Source organism: Podarcis muralis, chromosome 7 (genome assembly GCF_964188315.1).
Source record: "Podarcis muralis chromosome 7, rPodMur119.hap1.1, whole genome shotgun sequence".
Lineage (NCBI taxonomy): Eukaryota > Metazoa > Chordata > Lepidosauria > Squamata > Lacertidae > Podarcis > Podarcis muralis.
Window position 1 is genome coordinate 24,657,924 of NC_135661.1, and position 25,664 is coordinate 24,683,587.

The 25,664-nt window shown below is 45.5% G+C and overlaps 1 protein-coding gene and 1 long non-coding RNA gene across 4 annotated transcripts in view; one reads left to right on the top strand and one right to left on the bottom strand.

The window, feature by feature from the left end:
* The window catches only part of LOC114602446 (uncharacterized), a 29,800-nt gene extending 15,522 nt beyond the window's left edge, over positions 1-14,278 (top strand). For all 3 annotated transcript variants that reach the window (XR_003707912.2, XR_003707911.2, XM_028740667.2), the window contains one exon: positions 13,492-14,278. Coding sequence is in view for 1 of the 3 variants with exons in the window: in XM_028740667.2 (XP_028596500.2) it covers positions 13,492-13,541 (50 nt within the window). In the remaining 2 variants the exon portion in view is untranslated. The remainder of the gene's footprint in view (positions 1-13,491) is intronic.
* A 4,494-nt stretch (positions 14,279-18,772) lies between these two features.
* LOC114602443 (uncharacterized) lies at positions 18,773-23,015 on the bottom strand. Its single transcript, XR_003707909.2, has 4 exons — positions 22,788-23,015; positions 19,902-20,030; positions 19,696-19,762; positions 18,773-18,872 (listed from the first exon to the last, which is right to left on the bottom strand). It is a non-coding gene; the product is annotated as an uncharacterized LOC114602443 (long non-coding RNA).
* Positions 23,016-25,664: the final 2,649 nt, after the last annotated feature.

Consider the following 25,664-nt stretch of genomic DNA (forward strand, 5'->3'; position numbering starts at 1 on the left):
GTAAACAGGTGCATCAGATGGTCGGAGGGAGCATCTGCTTGTGAGAAACATTTCTTCAGGAACAATTCCCATGTCGGTGCAGGGATGACTGCCCTTGGGTATTTCCTCGCCCTTCTATTAATCAAAGACCAGAATTCCCTGGATCTGTGTGGTTTTGAAGCAGTAATCAAAGCCTGCCGACGATTATGTTGCCACTCACGTTTGGCAATTTTTTGCGTGCGTTTGTAAACTTGCTTGGCTTGTGCGTAGCTAGCTGGCAGAGTAGATGCATCAGAGGTCTTATATACATTATATATAGCACGAAGGCGCTGTCTTGCTTGTTTGCACTGAGAATTATACCAGGGGGCACCGTAAGTATACTCGTTTCGATTTAAATTTTTGGGTGGTAACCTGAAGAAGGACGTAAGATCAGTCGTATGATGGTGGAAGCGATTCAACACTATGCTATGCTCGTCTGAGGCAGAGCCTATGTTGGGATGGGGCCCGAGGATTTCTTTTTGAAAGAATTCCTGATACCTTTGAGCCTGGGTCTCCGACCATTTGATTCCTCTTACTTGGAGAGATTCGTTGGTTACCATCTGGGTCGCATGTCTATGGGCCTCCGGCTGCCAGTTCAGGGAAAGCTTGGCTACAAGGGGAAGATGATCACTGGATTGTACATTCTCGATCTCAAAGGTGGAAATACACTTAAGTAGATCCCTGGAGACCAACAGGTAATCGAGGACGCTGTTTGATTTAACGCTCAGGTGAGTGAAATCCCCTGGAATATCAGGGAGACATGCACCATTTAAAGGGGCCAGATTTAAACGGATGGCCATTTGATAGAGGAGTACTCCAGCCTCATTTACTCTGTGGTCTTTAGAAGTTCTCCTCATGATATGTTCCAGATCATAATTATCAAGGTTTGGGGTAACCCACCATTTGGCTTTGGTCAGCGAGTCCCAGTTTGCTGCTGTGCGGGCATTAAAATTGCCACCTATTATGGCCGGGGTGTTAGGAAACTTAACATAACATGAGAGCAAATGCTCTTCTAGCGAGTCCCATTTAGAGCCCAGTTCGAGGGAAGAACCCCCAGGTGGCAAGTAAACATTTGTGACCATTTTACCAGCTTCTTTACAAGAATATCACGGGGCACCTTTTCAAATGCCTTGCTGAAATCAAGGTAGGCTACATCCACTGCGTTCCCTTCATCTACCAGGCTTGTAATTCTGTCAAAAAACGAGATCAGGTTAGTCTGACATGACTTATTTTTCAGAAATCCATGCTGACTATTAGTGATCACAGCATTCCTTTCTAGGTGCTCACAGACTGTTTGCTTAATGATCTGCTCCAGAATCTTCCCTGGTATTGATGTCAGACTGACTGGGTGGTAATTATTTGGGTCCTCTCTTTTCCCCTTTTTGAAAATAGGGACAACATTTGCCCTCCTCCAGTCTGCCGGGACTTCGCCTGTTCTCCAGGAATTCTCAAAGATGACTGCCAGTGGTTCTGAAATCACATCTGCCAGTTCTTTTAATACTCTTGGATGCAGTTCATCTGGCCCTGGAGACTTGAATACATCTAGACTAGCCAAGTATTCTTGTACTATCTCCTTAGTTATTCTGGGCTGTGTTTCCTCTGCTGAATCATTTGCTCCAAATTCTTCAGGTCGGGCATTGTTTTCTTTATCGGAGAAGACTGAGGCAAAGAAGGCATTGAGGAGTTCAGCCCTTTCTGTGTCCCCTGTTTGCATTTCACCATCTTCTCCTCTGAGTGACCCCACGGTTTCTTTGTTCTTCCTTTTGCTACAAACATACCCATTAGAGCCTTTTTTGTTGCTTTTAACCTCTCTAGCAAGCCTGAGTTCATTCTGTGCTTTAGCTTTTCTGACTTTGTGTCTACACGTGCTGGCTATTTGTTTGAATTCCTCTTTGGTGGTTTCCCCCCTTTTCCATTTTTTGTACACATCCTTTTTTAATCTTAACTCAGTTAAAAGTTCTTTAGATAGCCACCCTGGCTTCTTTAGGCACCTTCCATGTTTCCGTCTCATTGGTATTGCCTGAAGTTGTGCTTTTACTATCTCCCTCTTAACAAACTCCCAGCCATCATGAACTCCCTTTCCTTTTAGTATTACTGTCCATGGGATCTCACCCAGCACTTCCCTAAGTTTTATGAAGTCGGCTTTCTTAAAGTCAAGAAGTTGAGTCCTAGTATGCTTGGCTGCTCCTTTACACTTCCAACATTTATTGCTTATTTCATACATTTTTGCTAATTTTACTGGTGTTACGTACCATCTATATATCACATTTTCATCACATTTTCCTTTATTGTAGTACACGCAGTAAATTTCATTCCTTCATTTCACAATTTAACCCAGTCTTTAAATTGTATATTATATCCAAAATCTTTGGCCCAATGGATCATAACCGATTTAACCTCCGCATCCTTTGTATACCATTCCAATAATAATTTATACATTTTAGACAGAATTTTTATGTCATTATTCAATACTTCCAATTGATATTTTGATTCCTTGTCGGTAAAACCTCTTTCTAATACATCTTTTTTAAACATTTCATTAATCTGAAAATAATGCAACCAATCATTTACATATTCTTTTACTTCATGGTTGCAGGCAGCTTTACTTGCAGCAATTGCATGTTGATTGCACTCTTACAAGACAAAGTCCAGCAACTGGAGGAACGTGTAGCTACGCTCCAAAGAATTAGAGAGCTAGAGCTCTTCTTGGAAGCAACAGAGCACACCGTCTCCACCAAGGAGGAGACAGGGGACTCCCCTGAGAAGGAGGCTAGTTCACCAACACAGGAGCCAGATATATGGAGAAACGTGACTCAAAGAAGTAGGAGGCCCAGGGTTCACTCTGATTGTTTAGAAATACACAATCACTTTGAGGTCCTCTCCCCTAACATGGAAGACTAAGAGCAGACTCCATTTGAGGATCTCTCTCTCATTACAGTCGATCAGGTATATGAAGACGAGCAGCAAAGTCAGTCCTCAGGGAATGTGCAGGCGACCTTGGAACGGACAGCTCATGGAAGAACCCCGACCAGACCTAAGAGGAGGCGTGTAGTGGTTATAGGGGATTCCCTACTGAGGGGAACAGAAGCAGTGATCTGTGGGCCTGACAAGATGTCTCGGGAAGTGTGCTGTCTCCCCGGGGCTAAGATCCAAGATGTAACTGAACGACTGCAAGGAATCATAAAACCCACTGACAAATACCCCTTCCTCTTGGTTCATGTGGGAACCAATGACACTGCAAGCAATAGCCTCCAGAGGATCAAAAGAGACTACGAGGCTCTGGGCAGGAAATTGAAGCAATTAAATGCACAAATTGTCATCTCATCTGTCCTCCCAGTTGAACGACGTGGCCCAGGGAGAGAGGGAAAAATAGTGGAAGTGAACAACTGGCTTCGCAAATGGTGTAAACAGGAACGGTTTGGATTCTTAGATCATGGGCTGCAGTTTCTTAAAGATGGACTTCTGGCAAGCGATGGGCTGCACCTCACAACGGTTGGGAGGAATGTTTTTGCCAAAAATCTCAGAAACCTCATCAGGAGGGCTTTAAACTGACTAATGTGGGGGAGGGAGACAGTGCTCCTGAAGGTAGGAGTCTATCAATTGATGAAGATGATCATCCAAATGTCATAGACCGAATGGAGCAAACAGCACACAGACCTAGTGGTGGGAGGAAAAAATCCTTAAATAAGAGACACGGGGGAATGATTAATGGACTTCAATGTCTGTACACTAATGTGCAAAGCATGGGAAATAAACAAGATGAGCTTGAGCTCTTGGTACAGCAAACCAAATATGACATAATAGGCATCACTGAAACCTGGTGGGATAAGTCCCACGATTGGAATGTAATAATGGAGGGATACAATCTATTTCAGAGAAACAGACCAGACAAGAAAGGAGGAGGAGTGGCGTTATATGTCAGGGATGTGTATACCTGTGAAGAGATCCAAGATTTAGAACCTCAAAGCCAAAGTGAGAGCATTTGGGTCAAAATTAAGGGAGAGAAGAATAACAGAGACCTCATTGTGGGAGTTTACTATAGATCCCCAAGCCAAACGGAGGACATAGATGATGCCTTCCTGGAACAGATGGCCAAGCATGCAAAAGGAAGGGAGATAGTAGTAATGGGGGACTTCAATTACCCGGATATTTGTTGGGTGTCAAACTCAGCCAAGAGCATAAGGTCCAACAGATTCCTCACTGGCCTTGCAGACAACTTCATTGTCCAGAAAGTGGGAGAAGCAACAAGAGGAACAGCCATTTTAGATCTGGTCCTAACCAATGTTGAGGACCTGGTTAGTGGGGTAGAAGTGGAAGGATCATTAGGCGCGAGTGATCATGCTCTTCTGAAGTTTACTATACAGCGGAAAGGAGCAGCCAAGCATACTAGGACTCAATTTCTTGACTTTAAGAAAGCCGACTTCATAAAACTTAGGGAAGTGCTGGGTGAGATCCCATGGACAGTAATACTAAAAGGAAAGGGAGTTCATGATGGCTGGGAGTTTGTTAAGAGGGAGATAGTAAAAGCACAACTTCAGGCAATACCAATGAGACGGAAACATGGAAGGTGCCTAAAGAAGCCAGGGTGGCTATCTAAAGAACTTTTAACTGAGTTAAGATTAAAAAAGGATGTGTACAAAAAATGGAAAAGGGGGGAAACCACCAAAGAGGAATTCAAACAAATAGCCAGCACGTGTAGACACAAAGTCAGAAAAGCTAAAGCACAGAATGAACTCAGGCTTGCTAGAGAGGTTAAAAGCAACAAAAAAGGCTCTAATGGGTATGTTTGTAGCAAAAGGAAGAACAAAGAAACCGTGGGGTCACTCAGAGGAGAAGATGGTGAAATGCAAACAGGGGACACAGAAAGGGCTGAACTCCTCAATGCCTTCTTTGCCTCAGTCTTCTCCGATAAAGAAAACAATGCCCGACCTGAAGAATTTGGAGCAAATGATTCAGCAGAGGAAACACAGCCCAGAATAACTAAGGAGATAGTACAAGAATACTTGGCTAGTCTAGATGTATTCAAGTCTCCAGGGCCAGATGAACTGCATCCAAGAGTATTAAAAGAACTGGCAGATGTGATTTCAGAACCACTGGCAGTCATCTTTGAGAATTCCTGGAGAACAGGCGAAGTCCCGGCAGACTGGAGGAGGGCAAATGTTGTCCCTATTTTCAAAAAGGGGAAAAGAGAGGACCCAAATAATTACCGCCCAGTCAGTCTGACATCAATACCAGGGAAGATTCTGGAGCAGATCATTAAGCAAACAGTCTGTGAGCACCTAGAAAGGAATGCTGTGATCACCAATAGTCAGCATGGATTTCTGAAAAATAAGTCATGTCAGACTAACCTGATCTCGTTTTTTGACAGAATTACAAGCCTGGTAGTTGAAGGGAACGCAGTGGATGTAGCCTTGATTTCAGCAAGGCATTTCAGCAAGGATGTAGCCTTGATTTCAGCAAGGCATTTGAAAAGGTGCCCCCTGATATTCTTGTAAAGAAGCTGGTAAAATGCGGTCTTGACTATGCTACCACTCAGTGGATTTGTAACTGGCTGACTGACCGAACCCAAAGGGTGCTCATCAATGGTTCCTCTTCATCCTGGAGAAGAGTGACTAGTGGGGTGCCACAGGGTTCTGTCTTGGGCCCGGTCTTATTCAACATCTTTATCAACGACTTGGATGATGGACTCAAGGGCATCCTGATCAAATTTGCAGATGACACCAAACTGGGAGGGGTGGCTAACACCCCAGAGGACAGGATCACACTTCAAAACGACCTTGACAGATTAGAGAACTGGGCCAAAACAAACAAGATGAACTTTAACAGGGAGAAATGTAAAGTATTGCACTTGGGCAAAAAAAATGAGAGGCACAAATACAAGATGGGTGACACCTGGCTTGAGAGCAGTACATGTGAAAAGGATCTAGGAGTCTTGGTTGACCACAAACTTGACATGAGCCAACAGTGTGACGCGGCAGCTAAAAAAGCCAATGCAATTCTGGGCTGCATCAATAGGAGTATAGCATCTAGATCAAGGGAAGTAATAGTGCCACTGTATTCTGCTCTGGTCAGACCTCACCTGGAGTACTGTGTCCAGTTCTGGGCACCACAGTTCAAGAAGGACACTGACAAACTGGAACGTGTCCAGAGGAGGGCAACCAAAATGGTCAAAGGTCTGGAAACGATGCCTTATGAGGAACGGCTAAGGGAGCTGGGCATGTTTAGCCTGGAGAAGAGGAGGTTAAGGGGTGATATGATAGCCATGTTCAAATATATAAAAGGATGTCACATAGAGGAGGGAGAAAGGTTGTTTTCTGCTGCTCCAGAGAAGCGGACACGGAACAATGGATCCAAACTACAAGAAAGAAGATTCCACCTAAACATTAGGAAGAACTTCCTGACAGTAAGAGCTGTTCGACAGTGGAATTTGCTGCCAAGGAGTGTGGTGGAGTCTCCTTCTTTGGAGGTCTTTAAGCAGAGGCTTGACAACCATATGTCAGGAGTGCTCTGATGGTGTTTCCTGCTTGGCAGGGGGTTGGACTCGATGGCCCTTGTGGTCTCTTCCAACTCTATGATTCCATGATTCTATTCTATGGATTAAATTTACAGATTATATGAAAAGTATATGTGATGATCAGATAACGTTTGTAAGCTTTCAGGAAGCTCTGTGAGAATGTATGGTAGAAATATTGTTTAAAAAATAAGGTAAATTAAGATATTATTGTAGTGCAATATTAAATTAAGAAATGTGCAAGAAGTGATTAAGACAGAGAATTATCAGACATGTTGATGGAAGTAAAAAAAAAAGATGGTGATAAATGGGATGTTTTGTTTTGCATAGTTTTATATTGGAAAACTAATAAAAATATATATTAAAAAATCATTTGACTTTTCTCACTTGTTTAGTGAATAGTAACTATTTGGTCTTTGTGAATATATAGTTTTGGCAAGACTTACGGCAGTGATAAGAGGACAAAGACCAAAAATTGATAGAGGAGTGGGATTGTGTAAAGGAGTATATGAAAAAATATTGTTTAAATATTTATATTTAAATATATTTAAATATAAGGTATAAATATATCAATATGCAATGAATGAAGTTTGCAGGGTAAAGATAAGGAGGAATTGGTGACAAGAGGCATAAAGGTAAAATAATATTAATAACACAACAATCAAACTTAAAATGAGAGAAGGATGTCATATACGGGTAGAGGGAAGTCAAGATTAATGTAATTTCATTTGGACTTTTGCATTATGGATTGATATTTTTCTTTTTTCATTTGTGGCTGTTTCCCCCCTCTTTTGTTCTTTTTTGTTTTGTTGATGTTGTCTATTCTGTTTGTTTTTCAGTTATTGTGTGTGTGTGTGTGTGTGTGTGTGTGTGTGTGTGTGTGTATATATATATATATATATATATATATATATATATATATATATATAAAATTTGACTTTTCTCACTTGTTTAGTTATTTCTCCATCTAGTAACTATTTGAATCTGTCATAATGATATCCAAACATAACTACTGTATCTGCAAAATACAGTGGTGCCTCGCAAGACGAAATTAATTCGTTCCGCAAGTTTTTTCTTCTTGCGAGTTTTTCGTCTTGCGAAGCACGGTTTCCCATAGGAATGCATTGAAAATCAATTAATGCGTTCCTAGGGAAACCGCTTGCCAGGCTGGCGGTGCGGAGAAGGGCTTTTCTCCCCACCGCAAGCCTTCAGCACAGGTACAGGAACAGAGGGGAAGGCGCGCAGCGCTTTCCCTCTGTTCCCGGGGCTTGCGTGGGAGGAGGGTTTTTCCTCCCCACCGCCAACATTCAGAACAGCATTCTGAATGTTGGCGGTGGGAAGGAAAACCCTTCTCCCACCCCAAGTCTTCAGGACAGCCATCCGAAGGCTGGCGCGGGGAGGTCTCTCCGCCCCCCCCACGCCAGGCTTCGGTGCATCCTTCAGAGGCTGCTGCCATAGTCACGCGTCACTTCTCCAGCTGGGAGAGGGTCGCGGGGCTATGGCTTCTTTAGCCCCGCACGCGCTCTCCCGGCTGGAGAGGTGACGGGCGCCTATGGAGGCTCCTGCCATAGGCGCGCGTCACCTGGGAGAGGGTCGCGGGGGGCTTCTTTAGCCCCGCGCACGCTCTCCCGGCTGGAGAGGTGACGGGCGCCTATGGAAGAAGTGGGCGGGCTTCGTATTTTGACCAGCATATCGTTCTTAACCTTTTGTGTAACTGGGTCAGAATGTCATAAGTTATGGGCCTCCTCTTATCAGTGCTGGGGGGCTGTTGTCTGCGCCAGCCTTCTAAAGCCTTACACACCATGAATTCGGTGCACGGGTCGGTAGAAAACAAGGCTTTACAAAAGAAAGAAATCCCAGCAGACTGAATGTTAAGGGTCTTTGGTGCCCTGCCCAATTCTTTTAGGTGAACTAAGTAGCGGAGGACCTCCCTCGTCGAAGGTGGGGAACCGTGTCTTGTGTTGGGCATACTACTGCAAAACCTTAAGAAATCGGCCCAAGCCTTCTCATAGGATCTCATAGTGGAAGGGGCAACCGCTCCCAATACTCCCTTCATCACTTCTCGCTCCCAAGGCTCCAGAGATGCTCCGGGAAAGGTAGCGGTGACTGTTGAGCATCCGGCGCTAATGAGCAGAAGCAATCCATCTGAAAACGAGACAGAGCATCCGCAATGTCATTATTAACACCAGGAACGAATTTGGCGAAGAAATATATATTCTGCTCAAGGCACAGGAGGACAAAGGACCGCAGGAGGTTACCCACTCTGGAGGAATGTGCGGACTGCCTGGCAAGCACAGCTACTACTGCCTGGTTATCTGGATTGAAACAAACCCTATGGTTGCCAATCGGAAAGGCGGCCCAAACCAGCAGTCTGGCTAAACGCTGGAACGCCCCTCCCACTGGGGGCTGCCTTACTCAAAATGGCCGTCGAAGTGCGCCACGTGGTCTAACTAAAATGGCGGCGTCACGTGACCCTGTAACCGTGGCAACAGCCAGACACGGCTTCTCATTACACTGCCAGCTGCCGGGTAAGAAGCAGTTTCAAAGCTGTAGCCAGAAGAGCAACCCGCAGCTTCAAATATCCTGGCCCTGATCAGTTTGAAATAAGAAAGCTGTGCCCCAGCGCCTTCCCGTCGTGAGCTACAGTCTGCCTCAAACCGGCTTCTAGTGCTTCTCCGCTAAGCCCCCCCAGATTGGGCGGCAGGCGCGTGCTACCGTTGATCAAGCGGTTAAACCCGCACCAGCATTCCCGAGCACCCCGCCGCCTGTGGAGGGAGGGGGAAGCCTGTGGCTGGCGGGAAAGGAGAGTGGAACTGTGCAGGGGCAGAGCAATGCGCTGGCAGGAAAGGAGAGTGGAACTGTTCAGGGACAGAGCAATGCGCTAGGACAGGAGGCAAGGAGGCAAGGAGGGGGACAAGCAAGGCGGAAGGACAAAGGCGGTAGAAAAACAAGGGGGAAGGTGGTGAAAACGACCAGGAGGAAGGGAAAACTGGGACAGAAGGACCTAATAGTGTGAACGCCAAAGTAACCGCGCCTCAGCGCACCGCTACGTTACCGTCTGGAGATGTTACGCAAAGAGGAACCCAGCAGACTCTCCACGACACAGCGCGGCCACCCTCTAATGCGTCCGCCGCCGGCCGTTGCCTCCACGGAGCCTTCTTAACTTCTGGGCTACGGTCCTTTGCCACTAAAGAAAATCTTTCCGATCGCGCACACGCCTGCCGTTTTCTGCCCGAATTCGCTCGGAGCGCTCAGTGATTTCGGCCCGAGACCGAGGTCTGGACAGTGATTTCAGCTCTTTCTGCTCCGGCCAGGCGCAGGCGAGGAGGGTAGCAGTGATCGAATTCCCACACGGTTGAGCGTGAAAAAACTTTGACTACTCAAAGAAGCCAAAGCAAAGACAAAAGCAAAAACCGCAGCAAAACAAAGGGAAAGTTCCGACAAAACCTGAGCAGCTGGAACGGGGAAGAGAGGGTGGTCTCTGGGTGCGCCAGTATTAAATGTGCTAGGCCATGCCTCCCCGGCCTGCCGATTGGCTGGCTGGGTCGGTGACGCGCCCGAGGATTCCCCTACTCTCACGGGGGCTGAGAGACAGCCCCGCGTGCATGGGGAGGGGGTGGGCCCGCAACCCAACCTCCTCACCAGCTCGGAAGTGGCTTTGGAGGAGTCTCTTGAGAGTCCCATGGACTGCAAGAAGATCAAACCTCTCCATTCTTAAGGAAATCAGCCCTGAGTGCTCACTGGAAGGACAGATCGTGAAGCTGAGGCTCCAATACTTTGGCCACCTCATAAGAAGAGAAGACTCCCTGGAAAAGACCCTGATGTTGGGAAAGATGGAGGGCACAAGGAGAAGGGGACGACAGAGGACGAGATGGTTGGACAGTGTTCTCGAAGCTACCAGCATGAGTTTGACCAAACTGCGGGAGGCAGTGAAAGACAGGAGTGCCTGGTGTGCTCTGGTCCATGGGGTCATGAAGAGTCGGACACGACTAAATGACTAAACAACAGCAAAAAGCACAAAGAAGCTTTAACAGCAAACAGTTGTTGGTATCTTAAAACAAATCAACATATATTGCAGTATATATTTCCTTGGTCTATATCCCTCTCCATTGGCTACATTATGTTAGCTTCATTTGGGATCTGTGCTTATGCGATACATAAAGAGACAGCCTGGTGTAGTGGTTAGTTAGTGTATTGGACTAAGGCTGAGGAAAACCCAGTTTCAAATCCTCAGTCAGCATAACCCATTATTTTTGAGGATAAAATGCCCTGATAAAAATGCCATTAAAAACAGCGAAAATCCAAAATAGGATCCAGTGGTAATGAAGTACAAAAACGTACAGTTTTGGCCTCTTCATTCCATGCTGGGGTCTGCATGTCGAAGATCCCAGGTTTGGGCCCTGGTACCTCCAGATTACATCATCTGGTATCAGATGATGGAAAAGATTTCTGCCTGAAATCTAGTCAAAATACTGGACTAGATTAGGGTTGGGGAACCTGTAGCCCTCCAGAAGGTGTCCATGTCCTGTTCCCATCAACTTCAGCCAGCATAGACAGGGAGTGATCAATTATGATGGGATTTGTAGTTCAATAAAATCTGGTAAGCCACAGGCTCCCCATCCCTGGGTTAGATGGTCAGGTAGTCAGATCGAGTATAAGGCAGCTTCCTATGTTTGTTTACACAGTATTCTGTACACAGATGCCTCTAATTTTCACTTAACTTTCTTTATTTCCTAACGTTGCATGTACTGACTGCCGACAAAAAGAGAAGTGTTTTCTATTGCGACAACAGAAACACTGCAAATTTGAAGCAAGATGCCTTGTGGGTTCTCACTGGAAGCAGAGGTTAGAGCAGGCATACTTGCAAAGTATGTCCATGATGCTGAATCATGGACAATTTGGCATACCTTCCCTGCGCATTGAAATCTAGCATGTGAGGAAGAAGGTGCACTTTCTGGTAAAGAGCTGTGCCCAGTGCTGATAAGGGACACATGAGTCACCTGAGCTACAAGGTGTGTCAGGTAGTACTGAGCTTCCACATGTAATGAAGGGATCTTGGTTGGAAAAGAGCCCCAATCCAGAGTGTTGAGACTCCAACCATCAGTTGATGACCTCCTGATATAAGTTGATTGACAGGTGGGCAGACACACCACTTGTTACATTTGGCCCACTGGGGATTGTGGTGGAATGTATCTGACCTTCTTTCTCCACCCATTTCATGAGGGAAACAAACCCCTTTAATCCACATTGATTGCACATACCTAAATTTCCTGGGATGTGCTGGAATCCATCCCATAAAACACTCTTCAACTCAGTCTGGAGAAGTCCTGCCTCTGAATGGAGGGATGGAATTGGATGGGGATGTGGGAGACTCTGTCCCTGCCCGTGTTTGCAAGTGTGGGAGAGCAGGTTGAAGGGGGTATAGGGGTGTTTTTAGTAGGTGAGGCAATTCGGTCTTTATTGAGCGAGAATAATCTTGTTCTATGGTTGTTGATGTTTAATCTCTTCTATAAACTGTAGTATTTGATTTATTAATTTATCAGGCTTTGTAAAACGTATCAGAATCCCTCCTGATACAAAAAGTGGTATAAAAGTACAGGGGGGTGGAATCATACCCACAAATCCCCACCAATCTGGCAGTTCAGATTGCTGGGGCAGGGGGACTCTTGCTGCATTTGAAAATTAACAAGTCATGGGGGAAATGAACCCTCACACTGCACTTAAGGATGGAGTTGCATGACCAACGTCTTGTGTCGTTGGAGAACCAATGAGGTGGTGAGAAACGTTAGGTGCCATGGGGAAGTAACCCCCTGTGCCAGGCAGAATCTTGGGAAGAAGCTGAATTGGCTGTACCTACAAATGAGGCATGGAATCTGCTATGGAGGTCCCGTTCCAAACAGCAGTGCAATTTAACAGATGAACCATAACGCAGGTAAAATCAATGGTCAGGGTGAGCTTGGCCAGATGGGGACAATCTGGGGCATTTATTACGAAAGTCGTTGTAGCCTCATTAGGCCTGGAATGGTGCATGTTCCTTGGCATGTGGTGCTTAAACAAACTGAACTGGAAAGTGTGTCACACTGTAGTAAAGAGAGGACATTCAGCAGAGCTGAACAGTCTGAGCTCTGCTGAATGCCCTCTCTTTACTACAAAGTGGACATGTGGGAAATGGGGGAGCCTATTTCATTTGTTGGACCCATGGCCATGGGTAAGTAGTTCCAGAACCAATTACAGGCAGAACCCTTCCTCCACAGAGATGAGTTCTGCAAGGGCAAAAGATGAGAGGAAGGGAGCTGACTGGCAGTGCCACCCCTTGGGTCTGTTGTAATTAAGAAGCTGGCAGGTGAGGTGAAGGTTGATTGAGGTTATGGGGCACTGTGCCTCATTCATCCTGAGACATTAGCCCATTCCTGGCCATAGCATTGGATAAAGCCCAAGGAAAACAATGAGCAGTCCCCCCCCTCCCCATCTACTACACTGAGCTTCCTGAAGCAAATCGAAAAGATGTTCAGGGGAGGAAAGTTAAAAAGGTAAAGGTAAAGGTACCCCTGCCCATACGGGCCAGTCTTGCCAGACTCTAGGGTTGTGCGCCCATCTCACTCTATAGGCCGGGGGCCAGCGCTGTCCGCAGACACTTCCGGGTCACGTGGCCAGTGTGACAAAGCTGCATCTGGCGAGCCAGCGCAGCACACGGAACGCCGTTTACCTTCCCGCTAGTAAGCGGTCCCTATTTATCTACTTGCACCCAGGGGTGCTTTCGAACTGCTAGGTTGGCAGGCGCTGGGACCGAGCAGCGGGAGCGCACCCCGCCACGGGGATTCGAACCGCCGACCTTTCGATCGGCAAGCCCTAGGCGCTGAGGCTTTAACCCACAGCGCCACTGATAAGCAAATCAATGTAGGGAGGGTAGAAAGCCACTTCTGTAGCAGTGAGTCCTTAACCTCTCTTCTTTCTACAAATAGGGCCTGCTGCTTCAGACAGGTATGCAGGAAAACGTGCCATCGTTCAGTGAAGCCACATAAGACAAGGAGCCAGTACAACAGAGTAGTCCTCATTGCAGATCTTCCTCCTTGGCACCTCAACCCAGAATGCAGAATCCCAGATTGATCTAAAAATCAGTTCCTTTGGACCCCACCCACCAACATATCTGAGGACCTTGATGCTTATGGATTCAGTTCAGCTCCAGGTTTTTAGGGCGGGGGATTGGGGGTTGGGCAGGAAGCCTTGATTTCATGCACAAGTCCACTCTGCCCCCCATCCCAAAAGGCTCTGGAGGGGTTGAATTGGAGCCCATTTCAGGGAAAGAACATGCATAGCCATAACCACATAACCTGAACCTACACATTACAATAGTGGTGGAAAGAGGAGCTTAACAGAATCTGTATGACATCAAGCAATCTACACACTCCTTACTGTACAATCCTACATAGGAAACTATCCTTAATATAACTGCAAATAATGAAACATTCTTTGTTTTAATTTCTGTTGTGTAACCAATGATCAAAGTATTGATTGATTACCAGAATGATGGAAAAGGGTATTAATAACTTTGATGTTTTCATTTCTTTTCGGCCTTGGCACTCTTTGCTATAATCGCATATAACACAAGTGTAATGCAAGGAATAAAACATTCTTTGTTTTAATTTCTAAAGTATAAGCAATCAATTGTGGCAAGAGGAGAAAAGCTTTTTAAAAACTTCAATTGATGTTTTGTTTTCACATAATTAATAAAGAGGGCATTGCACGGCACATCGCTCCCTTATGTATTTTTTCTTAAATGTGTCATTTCCGTCCTTGAATTGTGAACATGCCTCCTGCTCGCCTGGCAGAGAGATGTGTGATTGCGGAAAATGTCAGAGGTTTGCAGCAGAGTTCATTCAGTGTGTAATTTAAGGGTTAACTCTGTTATGAGTAAAGTCAGCAAACCGAGATGGTGGTGGTGGAGGCATTGCATTCCTTAGGCCAGCCTATCCAGACATGTAGCTACTGATGTGTTTGAATGTCTTTTCCTGTTAACCTTATTATTCTTTTAAAAAAAATAAATTATTTTCAACTGGTTTCTAATGAATACACACACACACACACACAGAGAGAGAGAGAGAGAGAGAGAGAGAGAGAGAGAGAGAGAGAGAGACCCCTTAGAGGTTTTACTACAATCAAGAGGTATATAAATTTTGTTGAATAAAAAAAGGAAACAAACCAGGGATGATCTTCAGGGAGGTAGCACCTCGTCTGCTTATCTATACCCCGCCCATCTTGCTGGGTTTCCCCAGCCACTCTGGGAGGCTTCCAACAAAATATTAAAATACAGTAGTCTATTAAACATTAAAAGCTTCCCTAAACAGGGCTGCCTTCAGATGTCTTCTAAGAGTCTGGTAGTTGTTTTTTTCTTTGACATCTGGTGGGCGGGCGTTCCACAGGGTGGTTGCCACTACCTAGAAGGCCCTCTGCCTGGTTCCCTGTAACTTGATTTCTCACAGTGAGGGAGCTGCCAGAAGGCCCTCGGTGCTGGACTTCAGTGTCCGAGTAGAACAATGGGGGTGGAGACGCTCCAGGTATACTGGACCAAGGCTGTTTAGGGCTTTAAATGTCAGCAGCAACTCTTTGAATTCTGCTCAGAAACGTACTGGGAGCCAATGTAGGTCTTTCAAGACCAGTGTTATGTGGTCTCATGGGCCACTCCCAGTCACCAGTCTAGCTGCCGCATTAGTTGTAGTTTCCAGGTCACCTTCAAAGGTAGCCCCACATAGAGCGCATTGCAGTAGTCCAAGCGAGAGATAACTAGAGCATGAATCTCTCTGGCAAGACAGTCCATAGGCAGGTAGGGTTTCAGCCTGCATACCAGATGGAGCTGATAAACAGCTGCCCTGGACACAGAATTGACCTGCGCCTCCATGGGCAGCTGTGAGTCCAAAATGACTCCCAGGCTGCGCACCTGGTCCTTCAGGGGCACAGTTACCTCAATCAGGACCAAGGAATCCTTCACACCTGCCTGTCTCCTGTTCCCCCAAAACAGTACTTCTGTCTTGTCAGGATTCAACCTCAATCTGTTAGCTGCCATCCATCCTCCAACCGCCTCCACACACTCACACAGGACTTTCATCACCTTCACTGGTTCTGATTTGAAAGAGAGGTAGAGCTGGGTATCATCCACATATTGATGAGCACCCACCCCAAACCCCTTGAGGATCTCTCCCAGCGGCTGCATGTAGATGTTGAAAAGCATGTGGGAGAGGACAGAACCCTGAGGCACCACACAAGTGAGAGCCCAGGGGTCTGAACACTCATTCCCCCCCCCCACTTTCTGGACATGGCCCAGGAGGAAGGAGCAGAAACACTGTATAACAGTGCCCCCAACTCCCAGCCTCTCTAGACGGTCCAGGAGGATGTTATGGTCGAAGGTGTCAAAAGCCACTGAGAGATCCAGCCTAACTAGGAAACAGCTCTCACCTTTGTCCCTAGCTCGCCGGAGATTATCGACCAGTGCGACCAAGGGAGTTTCAGTCCCATGATGAGGCCTGAATCCAGATTGGAAGGGATCCAAATGGTCTGCTTCTTCCAGGCATGCCCGGAGTTGTTCAGCAACCACTTGCTCAGTCACCTTGCCCAATGATGGAAGATCTGAGACTGGGCTATAGTTGGCCATATTGGCCGCATCTAAAGATGGTTTTTTAAGAAGCGGTTTGATAACTGCCTCTTTCAGCAGGTCTGGGAAGGCTCCCTCACAGAGAGAAGCATTCACCACCCCGTGAAACCCCATCGCCCAGCCCAAAACCTCTATGTCTCTTTCTCCTCAAATTATACACTGCTTTTGTTCTGTTTGCTCAGTAAATTAGGAAATGCTATTTTCCATTGGCAGAGTTTTAATTAATGGTGTGCCAAAACCCACCATTTGATTTCTAGAACCTGTTTCTTCCCCTGAAAAAGAAATCAATTTTCCTGCACACGAGAAATTCTTTAGAATTAATTCATAAAGACTTCATTTTTATGAACAACAGCACACCATGGATGGGAAGATGTTCACTTTTGGAGAAGCCACAAGTTGTCTTCAGAAGAACAACCCCCCCCCTCCCAAGGCTTGTTTTAATAGTCAGAAGATTGGTATTTGTCCTGCGGGTGGCAGATGGCACTGTGGTCTAAACCACTGAACCTCTTGGGCTTGCCGACGGAAGGTTGGCAGCTTGAATCTGTGTGACAGGATGAGCTCCCATTGCTCTGTCGCAGCTTCTGCCAACCTACCAGTTTGGCAGAACAAGTAGATAAATAGGTACCACTGCAGTGGGAAGGTAAACGGCCTTTCAGTGCGCTCTGGCTTCCATCACAGTGTTCCGTTGCGCTTCTACTCTGAAGAAAACTATGCATACACACATACATGTACATGTACAAATAGTTTTGTAGTTGAAACATTGAGAAAATTCACCCCAAAACAAGCCTATTAAGTATGGCATACAAATAATAAAAGTTGATGTTGTTGTTGTTGTTGTTGTTGTTGTTGTTGTTGTTGTTGTTGTTGTTGTTGTTGTTGCTGCTGCTGCTGCTGCTGCTGCTGTTCATTTCGTTACTTTGGAGCCGGTTTCCCAATACATTAAGGTATTCTTGAATCCTTCTGTTTTCTGTGGCATTGGCTACCCCTCCCAGTTTTATGTCATCTGCAAATTTGATGAGAACCCCCTCAATTCCTTCCTCCAAGCTGCTTATATAGACACTGAACTACAATGGGCCCAGGTGGTTTCGCAAAACCCTGTGTTGGTTTCCCCTTTCTTCCATTTTTTATACATCCCCCTCTTAAATCTCAGCTTTCCTGTAAGCTCCTTATGCAGCCACACCAGTTTGTTGAGATGCCTTCCACTTTCTTTCTTCTGGGAATTGTCTGCATCTGTGCCTTCAATAGTTAACCTTTGAGAAACTACCATCCATCTTGGACTCCCTTCTCTTTGAGTATTTCTGACCATAATATCTGACCCAGTGCAGTGGTGAGAGAAATGTACCCTGTGTGAGCTCAGAAGGGCACTTTTAATGCCTATGTTCCTGCAAAAGACACAGTGCCTCCAAGAGACAGATATGGGCGATACTAATGTCCTGGACCCACAGCCAACAGAGTACCCAGATTTGAGCTTTTATATTACCGTATTTTTTGCTCTATAAGACTCACTTTTTCCCTCCTAAAAAGTAAGGGGAAATGTGTGTGCGTCTTATGGCGCGAATGCAGGCTGCGCAGCTATCCCAGAAGCCAGAACAGCAAGAGGGATTCAGAATATTTTTTTTCTTGTTTTCCTCCTCCAAAAACTAGGTGCTTCTTATGGTCTGGTGCGTCTTATAGAGTGAAAAATACAGTATTACTTTTAAAACCCCATCTGTCCTTCCACTGGAAACAAAGTTATGAAGCGAAAACCCCTATCAATTCATAAACCTTTTCTTACACTGCCTCACAGAGTAGCCATTTGAATCACCACTCGTTGGCTTTCTGTTTTTTACCAGCAAGAAGTACACTTCTTTCCAGGGGTGGGTTTGTCTGCAATCAGGTACTCCCTAGAAGTGATCTTTTCCAATAAGTGTGGGTGGGTGTAAGAGGATCCCTGCGCCCAAATAACAAATGCAAAATGTAATAACTTTGCAATGAGGCTTAGACAAGCCTCCTGCTATACAGGAGCTAAGGACTGGGCACTCAATGAGAACTCACAGTATAGTTAGAAAGTAGGTCTCTTTGTGGATAATGGGGCTTCCTCCCAGGTCTGGGGATATAGGCTTGCACTGGAACTGGGGAAATAGAGGTTTCTTGTGGCTTTAAGAGTTGTGTGTGTCTGGCAGAAATTCAACAGGTTAGGCTTTTCCTTCTCTGGAAATACAGGGGTTTTTTTTGGGGGGGGGGGAATGTGAAAATCTTTTTTCACCAAGTATTATACTATCAGTATGGACAGTCATGGATTTAGTTCTGAGTCTGCTACATCGCCTGAAAAATAAGATACAACTTTGAATATCACAGGAAGCAAATGCAAATTCTCTGCAGATCTGTGTCCTCTTCTGAGAGTGTGTTGGAGGGCCCCACCCACATACTGGACCCCAGAATGTTCTGTTACACTCCTGGACAGATATCTTGTAGGTTCACATTCAAGAGACCAAACAAGAGGCTAGAATGCTAAGATTTATTTGCAGTTGCTGAATTCTTCCTGAATTCTGGGCTGCCCATGAAATCTGGATTCAGGGCTTAAGGACTACGGGAGCAGAGTGGAGGTATCAAGCAGTGAAGGTAAGCCATTGAGATCATTTGGTGAACCTGCTGAGCATCTGGGTTGATCCCAATCTGCGTCTCAGTTTTTATTGGCCATAGTAGCTGCCTCTACATCTGTGAGGAGAAAGAAAAGGGCAGGGGATTCATTCCTCTGAGAGGCCAGCTATGATCTTCTTTATGAAGAAGGCAGGAATCACAGAATTTGAGAGCTGAGAGAGACTGGAAGTCATTTAGTCCAGCAACTTGAAACTAAAGTGTCCCCAGCATGTGGCTATCTAAAGGGGCAGACTTTCTCTCACTCCAAAATACCACTCTGTTGGGATTGGGTCCATTCTCCCCCTGTTTTTGCCATCAGGAATTGCCTCCCAGTGTTCTATCCAAATCTACCCTAGTGCAACTTAAGCCTCAAGACCCACTCCTCCCCTCTGGGGCAGCAAAGGATGATTCTTTGCCATCTTCCAATTGACAGCCCTCCATGGATGTAAAGAGTGCTCTCCTCTCTCCCTTCAGTCGTCCCTTCTCCAGCCTAAACCAACTCTGTGGTGTATCCAATGTTAGACCTACTTCAAGTCGGCCCATTGAAATTAAAGAACATGCCTAAGTTAGGTCCATTAATTCCAATGGCTCAGAGTAGAACTTCCTTGAACATAACCTTTCATTGCTATAACCTTTCCTCCTAGGGCATGTTTCTGAGGTCTCTGCTCATCCTCATTGCCCTCCTCCAAAACCCTTCCGGGTTCTCTACTGATTGCCTTCTCATCTTCCTAGAACAACATTCATGCTCTCTAATATCTGAGCAAAAGACATCTAGCAGGTCATTAACGTCCCATCATGGATACTTCCTTGCTAGGGAAGCTACAGCTGCTCAATTCTTGTCCACTGCACCACAGTTAAAAGAACAGGAGCACTTGGGATGAACAGAAAAGTCCATACCAACCTCTTTTACCCGCGCTGACAGTATCTATGTAGCCAATTGAGCTCTGACAACGACATATTTTTCTGCCCTAGAAGTAAAAAGGGATGCGGTTTAACCTCTTGACAATGTATCTCCAGTACATTTTTAAAAACAATTGAACAGCTATTCCACTCTCTCCTATTGCCTCTGAATCCTGGGAATGGTTGTTTGAACAGCAGGATACTTACAGCACTCTCAGAACAGGTAACTGGGCCCGTGCATTCCACGCGTCCGGCCCTTGTGCAGCTCATGAGAGCCAGAAGAGACAGCAAGATCAGAAGATGCTTCATGATGGATGGAGCTGGAACTGGTGCTCGCTTTGGATAGACAGAAAGGAAAAGGGGGGACCATGATTATATTTTTTCTGAACTTTAGAAAACATTCAATAAACATGGAACAACAGAGGCAATGAGAGCAAATATCTACAACAACATTTAGAGTCATATCACAAAAGGTTAATGTTACAGATAGGTAGCCGTGTTGGTCTGCCATAGTCAAAACAAAAAATATTCCTTCCAGTAGCACCTTAAAGACCAACTAAGTTAGTTCTAGGTATGAGCTTTCGTGTGCATGCACACTTCTTCAGATACACTGTGTATCTGAAGAAGTGTGCATGCACACGAAAGCTCATACCTAGAACTAACTTAGTTGGTCTTTAAGGTGCTACTGGAAGGAATATTTTTTGTTTTGACAAAAGGTTAATGTCACAGAACATATGAGGAAGTGATTTAGAATAAAACTTAGAGCATATGCCCTAAAAGGCCTCAACCCTATATACCTGAAGGAGTGTCTCCACCCCCATCATTAAGCCCAGACACTGAGGTCCAGCTCCAAGGGATTTCTGGTGGTTCCCTCACTGCGAGAAGCAAAGTAACAGGGAACCAGGCAGAGGGCCTTCTTGATAGTGGCGCCCGCCCTGTGGAATGCCCTCCCATCAGTTGTCAAGGAAATGAACAACTATCTGACTTTTAGAAGGCATCTGAAAGCAGCCCTGTTTAAGGAAGTTTTTAATGTTTGATGTTTTATCATGTTTTTAATATTCTGTTAGGAGCCGCACAGAGTGGCTGGGGAAATTATTATTATTATTATTATTATTATTATTATTATTATTATTATTATTCCTTATATATGGGCAGAATGTGGGCTAATTGGCATGTAGTCTGGGCAGGTGAGAAGATTTCAGAAAGAAAGAAACACTTACTTGAGACAGTGTTGGGTTGTGGGCATCCTTTAGGCACTGTTGTCAGACATGGTCTGTGGGTGCTGCCGGTGCCCTTTGGCTTGATGGACACATTGGGGTGTAAGTTGCCCAATGGGGCCATGGTATGACTCTTTGGTTTTTAAACCAAAGGTCCTTGCAGCAGGAAGGAAGGAATCACAGGAAACCTCACTGCATGCACAATATAATAATAATAATAATAATTTTTATTTATACCCCCGCCTTCCCCAGCCAAGGCCGGGTTCAGGGCGGCTAATAAGCAATAATAAAAACAAGTTGAATAAATACAACTTAAAAACAAGATTAAAATACAAAATAATAATAATAATAATAATAATAATAATAATAATAATAATAATAATAATAATTTATTATTTATACCCCGCCCATCTGGCTGAGTTTCCCCAGCCACTCTGGGCGGCTCCCAATCAGTGTTAAAAACAATACAGCGTTACATATTAAAAACTTCCCTGAACAGGGCTGCCTTAAGATGTCTTCTGAATATCAGGTAATTATTTATCTCTTTGACATCAAATGGGAGGGCGTTCCACAGGGCGGGCGCCACTACCGAGAAGGCCCTCTGTGTGGTTCCCTGTAGCCTCACTTCTCGCAATGAGGGAACCGCCAGAAGGCCCTCGGCGTTGGATCTCAGTGTCCGGGCTGAATGATGGGGGTGGAGACGCTCCTTCAGGTATACAGGACCGAGGCCGTTTAGGGCTTTAAAGGTCAGCACCAACACTTTGAATCGTGCTCGGAAACGTACTGGAAGCCAATGCAGGTCTCTCAGAACCGGTGTTCTGAGAGGGGGAGGGAATCAAATTGACTCCAATCCAAAGGCCAGGTGGAACAACTCTGTCTTACAGGCCCCTGCGGAAAGAAATCAGATCCTGCAGGGCCCTGGTCTCATGAGACAGAGCGTTTCACCAGGCTGGAGCCAGTGTTGGGAAAGCCCTGGCTCTGGTTGAGGCTAATTTAACTTCCTTAGGGCCTGGGACCTCTAGGGTGTTGCTATTTATGGACCTTAAGGTCCTCCGTGGGAGAGGCAGTATGTGCTGTGTGACCCCCATCTATTAATGGACATCTGCCCAGACTTTATTAGATTTGTTTACATTGGTTGAATCTGACTAACTAGTTTGTTTTGCAGATCCTCAAGTTGTTATATTTATTAAATATTACCAATTTATCCACCTGTGGTTGTCTTGACCCCTCTTCCTGGTGTTCTGGCAAGTGTCCTTGATGCTGTCTCTAAGCTGTCCCTCCAAACCCGAATAGGAACATCTCCCCACCTCCCTGAGAAAGAGGGTTCTCTTTGTTTCTGCCTTGTTCTCAGGAACATAGAGTTTCTTCACTGAAATAATTAAGTGATGAACAGTCCCCAAGTGACTGCCCCCCCCCCCACCTTGCCCTGCTTACAAGGGGAATGTAAGGCAGGAGATTGGAGGAAGTAAAGGAAAACGAAAAGGCTGCAGAGTGCAGACCACCACTTTGATTTAAATACCATTGACTCCACAGAACACATGGAAGCTGTTAATAATGGACCATCTAAAACCATTCGTTAAAAAGGATCAAGAAAAGCAAACTTTAAAAAGATGCTTGCATATATTTAAATAGAAATATAACATTTAAAGACAATTATATATAAAGTCGCACATTAAAATCCTTTGCAGAATTAAAGTAAGGACACTCGCAAACACCCCTTCGGTGCCCTAGAATCCTGGAGTTTTTGACCAACATTTTCTCTTCCCTTTGATCATTTTTAACTGCAATTTCATTCCCCAGATATTTCTGGGTAATAGTCAGAACAGCACTGGGCTTGATCTAACTGCTGCAGTCAAGAAGAAAATGATGTTCTTACCAAGCTAGTGGTCTTTGTCTCCAGCAATGAGAAGACGTTCGCTCTTGGAGAAGCCAACCGAAGTCCTGTGCAGAAGAACCCACATTGGGCTGGTTTAAATAGCCAAGTGGTCTGATTTGTGGGTATGATTTGTTGTCTTGTATTCCTGGACTAAGACCAAGTGTCATTTGGGAGGACAATTAGCCATCTTGTGCTGACGTGGAGAACAGTGTGCTCCTTCCCAAGGCAGAGTGGTCTTTCCTCTGTTCTCTTCCTTGACTGTTCCTCCGGTTCATTCTGTTCTGCGTCGTACCCTTCCTGAATTTCACAATTTCTTATATCCATGCCTGAATCGCATAATCCACAACTCCCCCGTCATTTTCTTCTCCCTGCTCCACCTCACAAATACCAATTTGTGCACTGGAGAAAGACCTCCATAAGAATACATATGTTGGACCCACTGAAGTTACCCACAATTTTTTAAAAAAAGTTTTGGAGCATTATGAGAGTCCAGTCCTGTAGTCACTAACGGAATGATTCCCAAAGTGGACAGTACTGTTCACTGAAGGACAGTGGGAATAGCTAGTGCAGGTTCAGCTACAAAGAAGTGCTGTAGGCACAAAGGCTTTTCATAGAGTGGGGGAGACTGGGTATGTGTTTAGGGAATGAAGCCAACAGTGGGTGCCCCCGCCCCAAAGTTTGGGAACCTCTGCACTAAGTCATGAGCTGTGTGGCAGCTTTTCAGATCCCAATGAGACCTTTGATGCTTAAAGTAAAGTAAAGTGGCCCCTGCCTGACCATTAGGTCCAGTTGTGACCGACTCTGGGGTTGCGGCGCTCATCTCGCTTTATTGACCGAGGGAGCCTGCGTTTATCCGCAGACAGCTTCCGGGTCATGTGGCCAGCATGCCTAAGCCGCTTCTGGTGAACCAGAGCAGCACATGGAAATGCTGCTTACCTTCCCACTGGAGTGATACCTATTTATCTACTTGCACTTTGTGCTTTCGAACTGCTAGGTTGGCAGGAGCTGGGACCAAACAACAGGAGCTCACCCCGTCGCGGGGATTCGAACGGCCAACCTTCTGATTGGCAAGTCCTAGGCTCTGTGGTTTAACCCACAGCGCCACCCGCGTCCCTTTGACGCTTATCACCTCATTATTGCTCCAACTTCCTGGCTGTACAACGACTTTTGAAAAGAGGAATATACCTTCCCCTGTGTATTTAAGAGGTGCATTAATGTTTCAACGGTACCATTAATAGGTTCAGTAACCCATTAGTAGGGAGAACATGGACGTTGCATGATGAGCTTGGTTGTTTACTGGTGTGGGCTGATCAGCACACTGACACATGCAATGGACCAAGCCTGGTTTATTATGTCTGTACCACTGAGCCTAGGACTTTCCGATCAGAAGGTCAGCAGTTCAAATCCCTGCAATGGGGTGAGCTCCCGTTGCTCGGTTCCAGCTCCTACCAACCTAGCAGTTTGAAAGCACGTCAAAGTGCAAGTAGATAAATAGGTACTGCTCCAGTGGGAAGGTAAACGGCGTTTCCGTGCACTGCTCTGGTTTCACCAGAAGCGGCTTAGTCCTGCTGACCACATGACCCGAAAACTGTCTGTGGACAAATGGCCAGTAAACTTGGCCAGTAAAGCGAGATGAGTGCCGCAACCCCAGAGTCATTCGCGACTGGACTTAACTGTCAGGGGTCCTTTACCTTAACATCCACATTACAATGTTGCCCTGAGTAGGACTTGAGCTGAGATTACTCTGAAGTCCTCAGTATCCCTATTCCTCCACTATCTTGGCTTGAGGACATGACCCTACCCTCATCCCCAGACTCTGGATATGACTTTCTCCCCCAGTTCCTAGCCCACTCTCTATTTCCTGCATGCTAGCCCACTTGATATCCTTCCGTCTTATTGCCATATTCTTGAAAAGAAGATGCAGAGATGAACAAGCAGCTGGGCTTGGAGAAATGTGGTGGAAATAGTCCCCTCACCCCAGGACTGAAAGATTCTTTGGAGCAGTTTTAGGAGGCTCCAATCCCATATCCGCTTGCCAGGATCAGGGATTGAGCACCATGGGAATCAGCAGGGCTTGCTTCTGTAACAGTTAATGTGGCATAAACCCACTTCTGTCCCTAAATGCTTGTTGTGTCCACCTCTGAGACACTAAGCAGTGCATCTGTGATGCCAACTGAAAAGTCCCAGAGCCTGCTTTTCATTCTGGGGCCCTTTTAAATGTGCCAGTGTTGGACGGATGGGATTCCATGACTGAGAAGCAGATCCCTGTCCATTTTAGATGTTTCATTTGCCCCAAGGGCTGGTGTATTGCAGATAATAGACCAGACATGCAGACAGAAAATGCAATCATTTGGGGGAAAACACAGGTTCCCTGGAGCACACACACGTGGTCTGTCTCCTGATGAAGACAGAAAAGTCTTCATTACGGTCTTGGCCTTTAAAATTAGTTTTAATTTGTTGAAAGCTGCTGTGAGTTGCTAGGGCAACCCAGTCAGATGGGTGGCATATAAATTTATTATTATTATTATTATTATTATTATTATTATTATTATTAGTCAGGCTCATGGAATTCTCTCCCTCTCCCAATGGCACCCAGAAGCAGGGAGGAACAAGAAAGTTCTTACTTCTGATTTTATTCAGTCATCACGGTGAAAAACAAGGAAATGCGGTCATTCCTCAATGGTGGCGTTGCTCACACTGAGCTCCTCCCTCTTCCCCTCTAGCAACAACAACTACTTCTACGGCATCTGTCCATGGACAACTATCTCTGTGCCCTTTGTTCTTTTTTTAAAAAAAATTTAATTTATAAAATTTTCAAATTTAACAATTAAAAAAAAAACCCATTCCATTTGAATTATACATCCAATTCTAATCTTT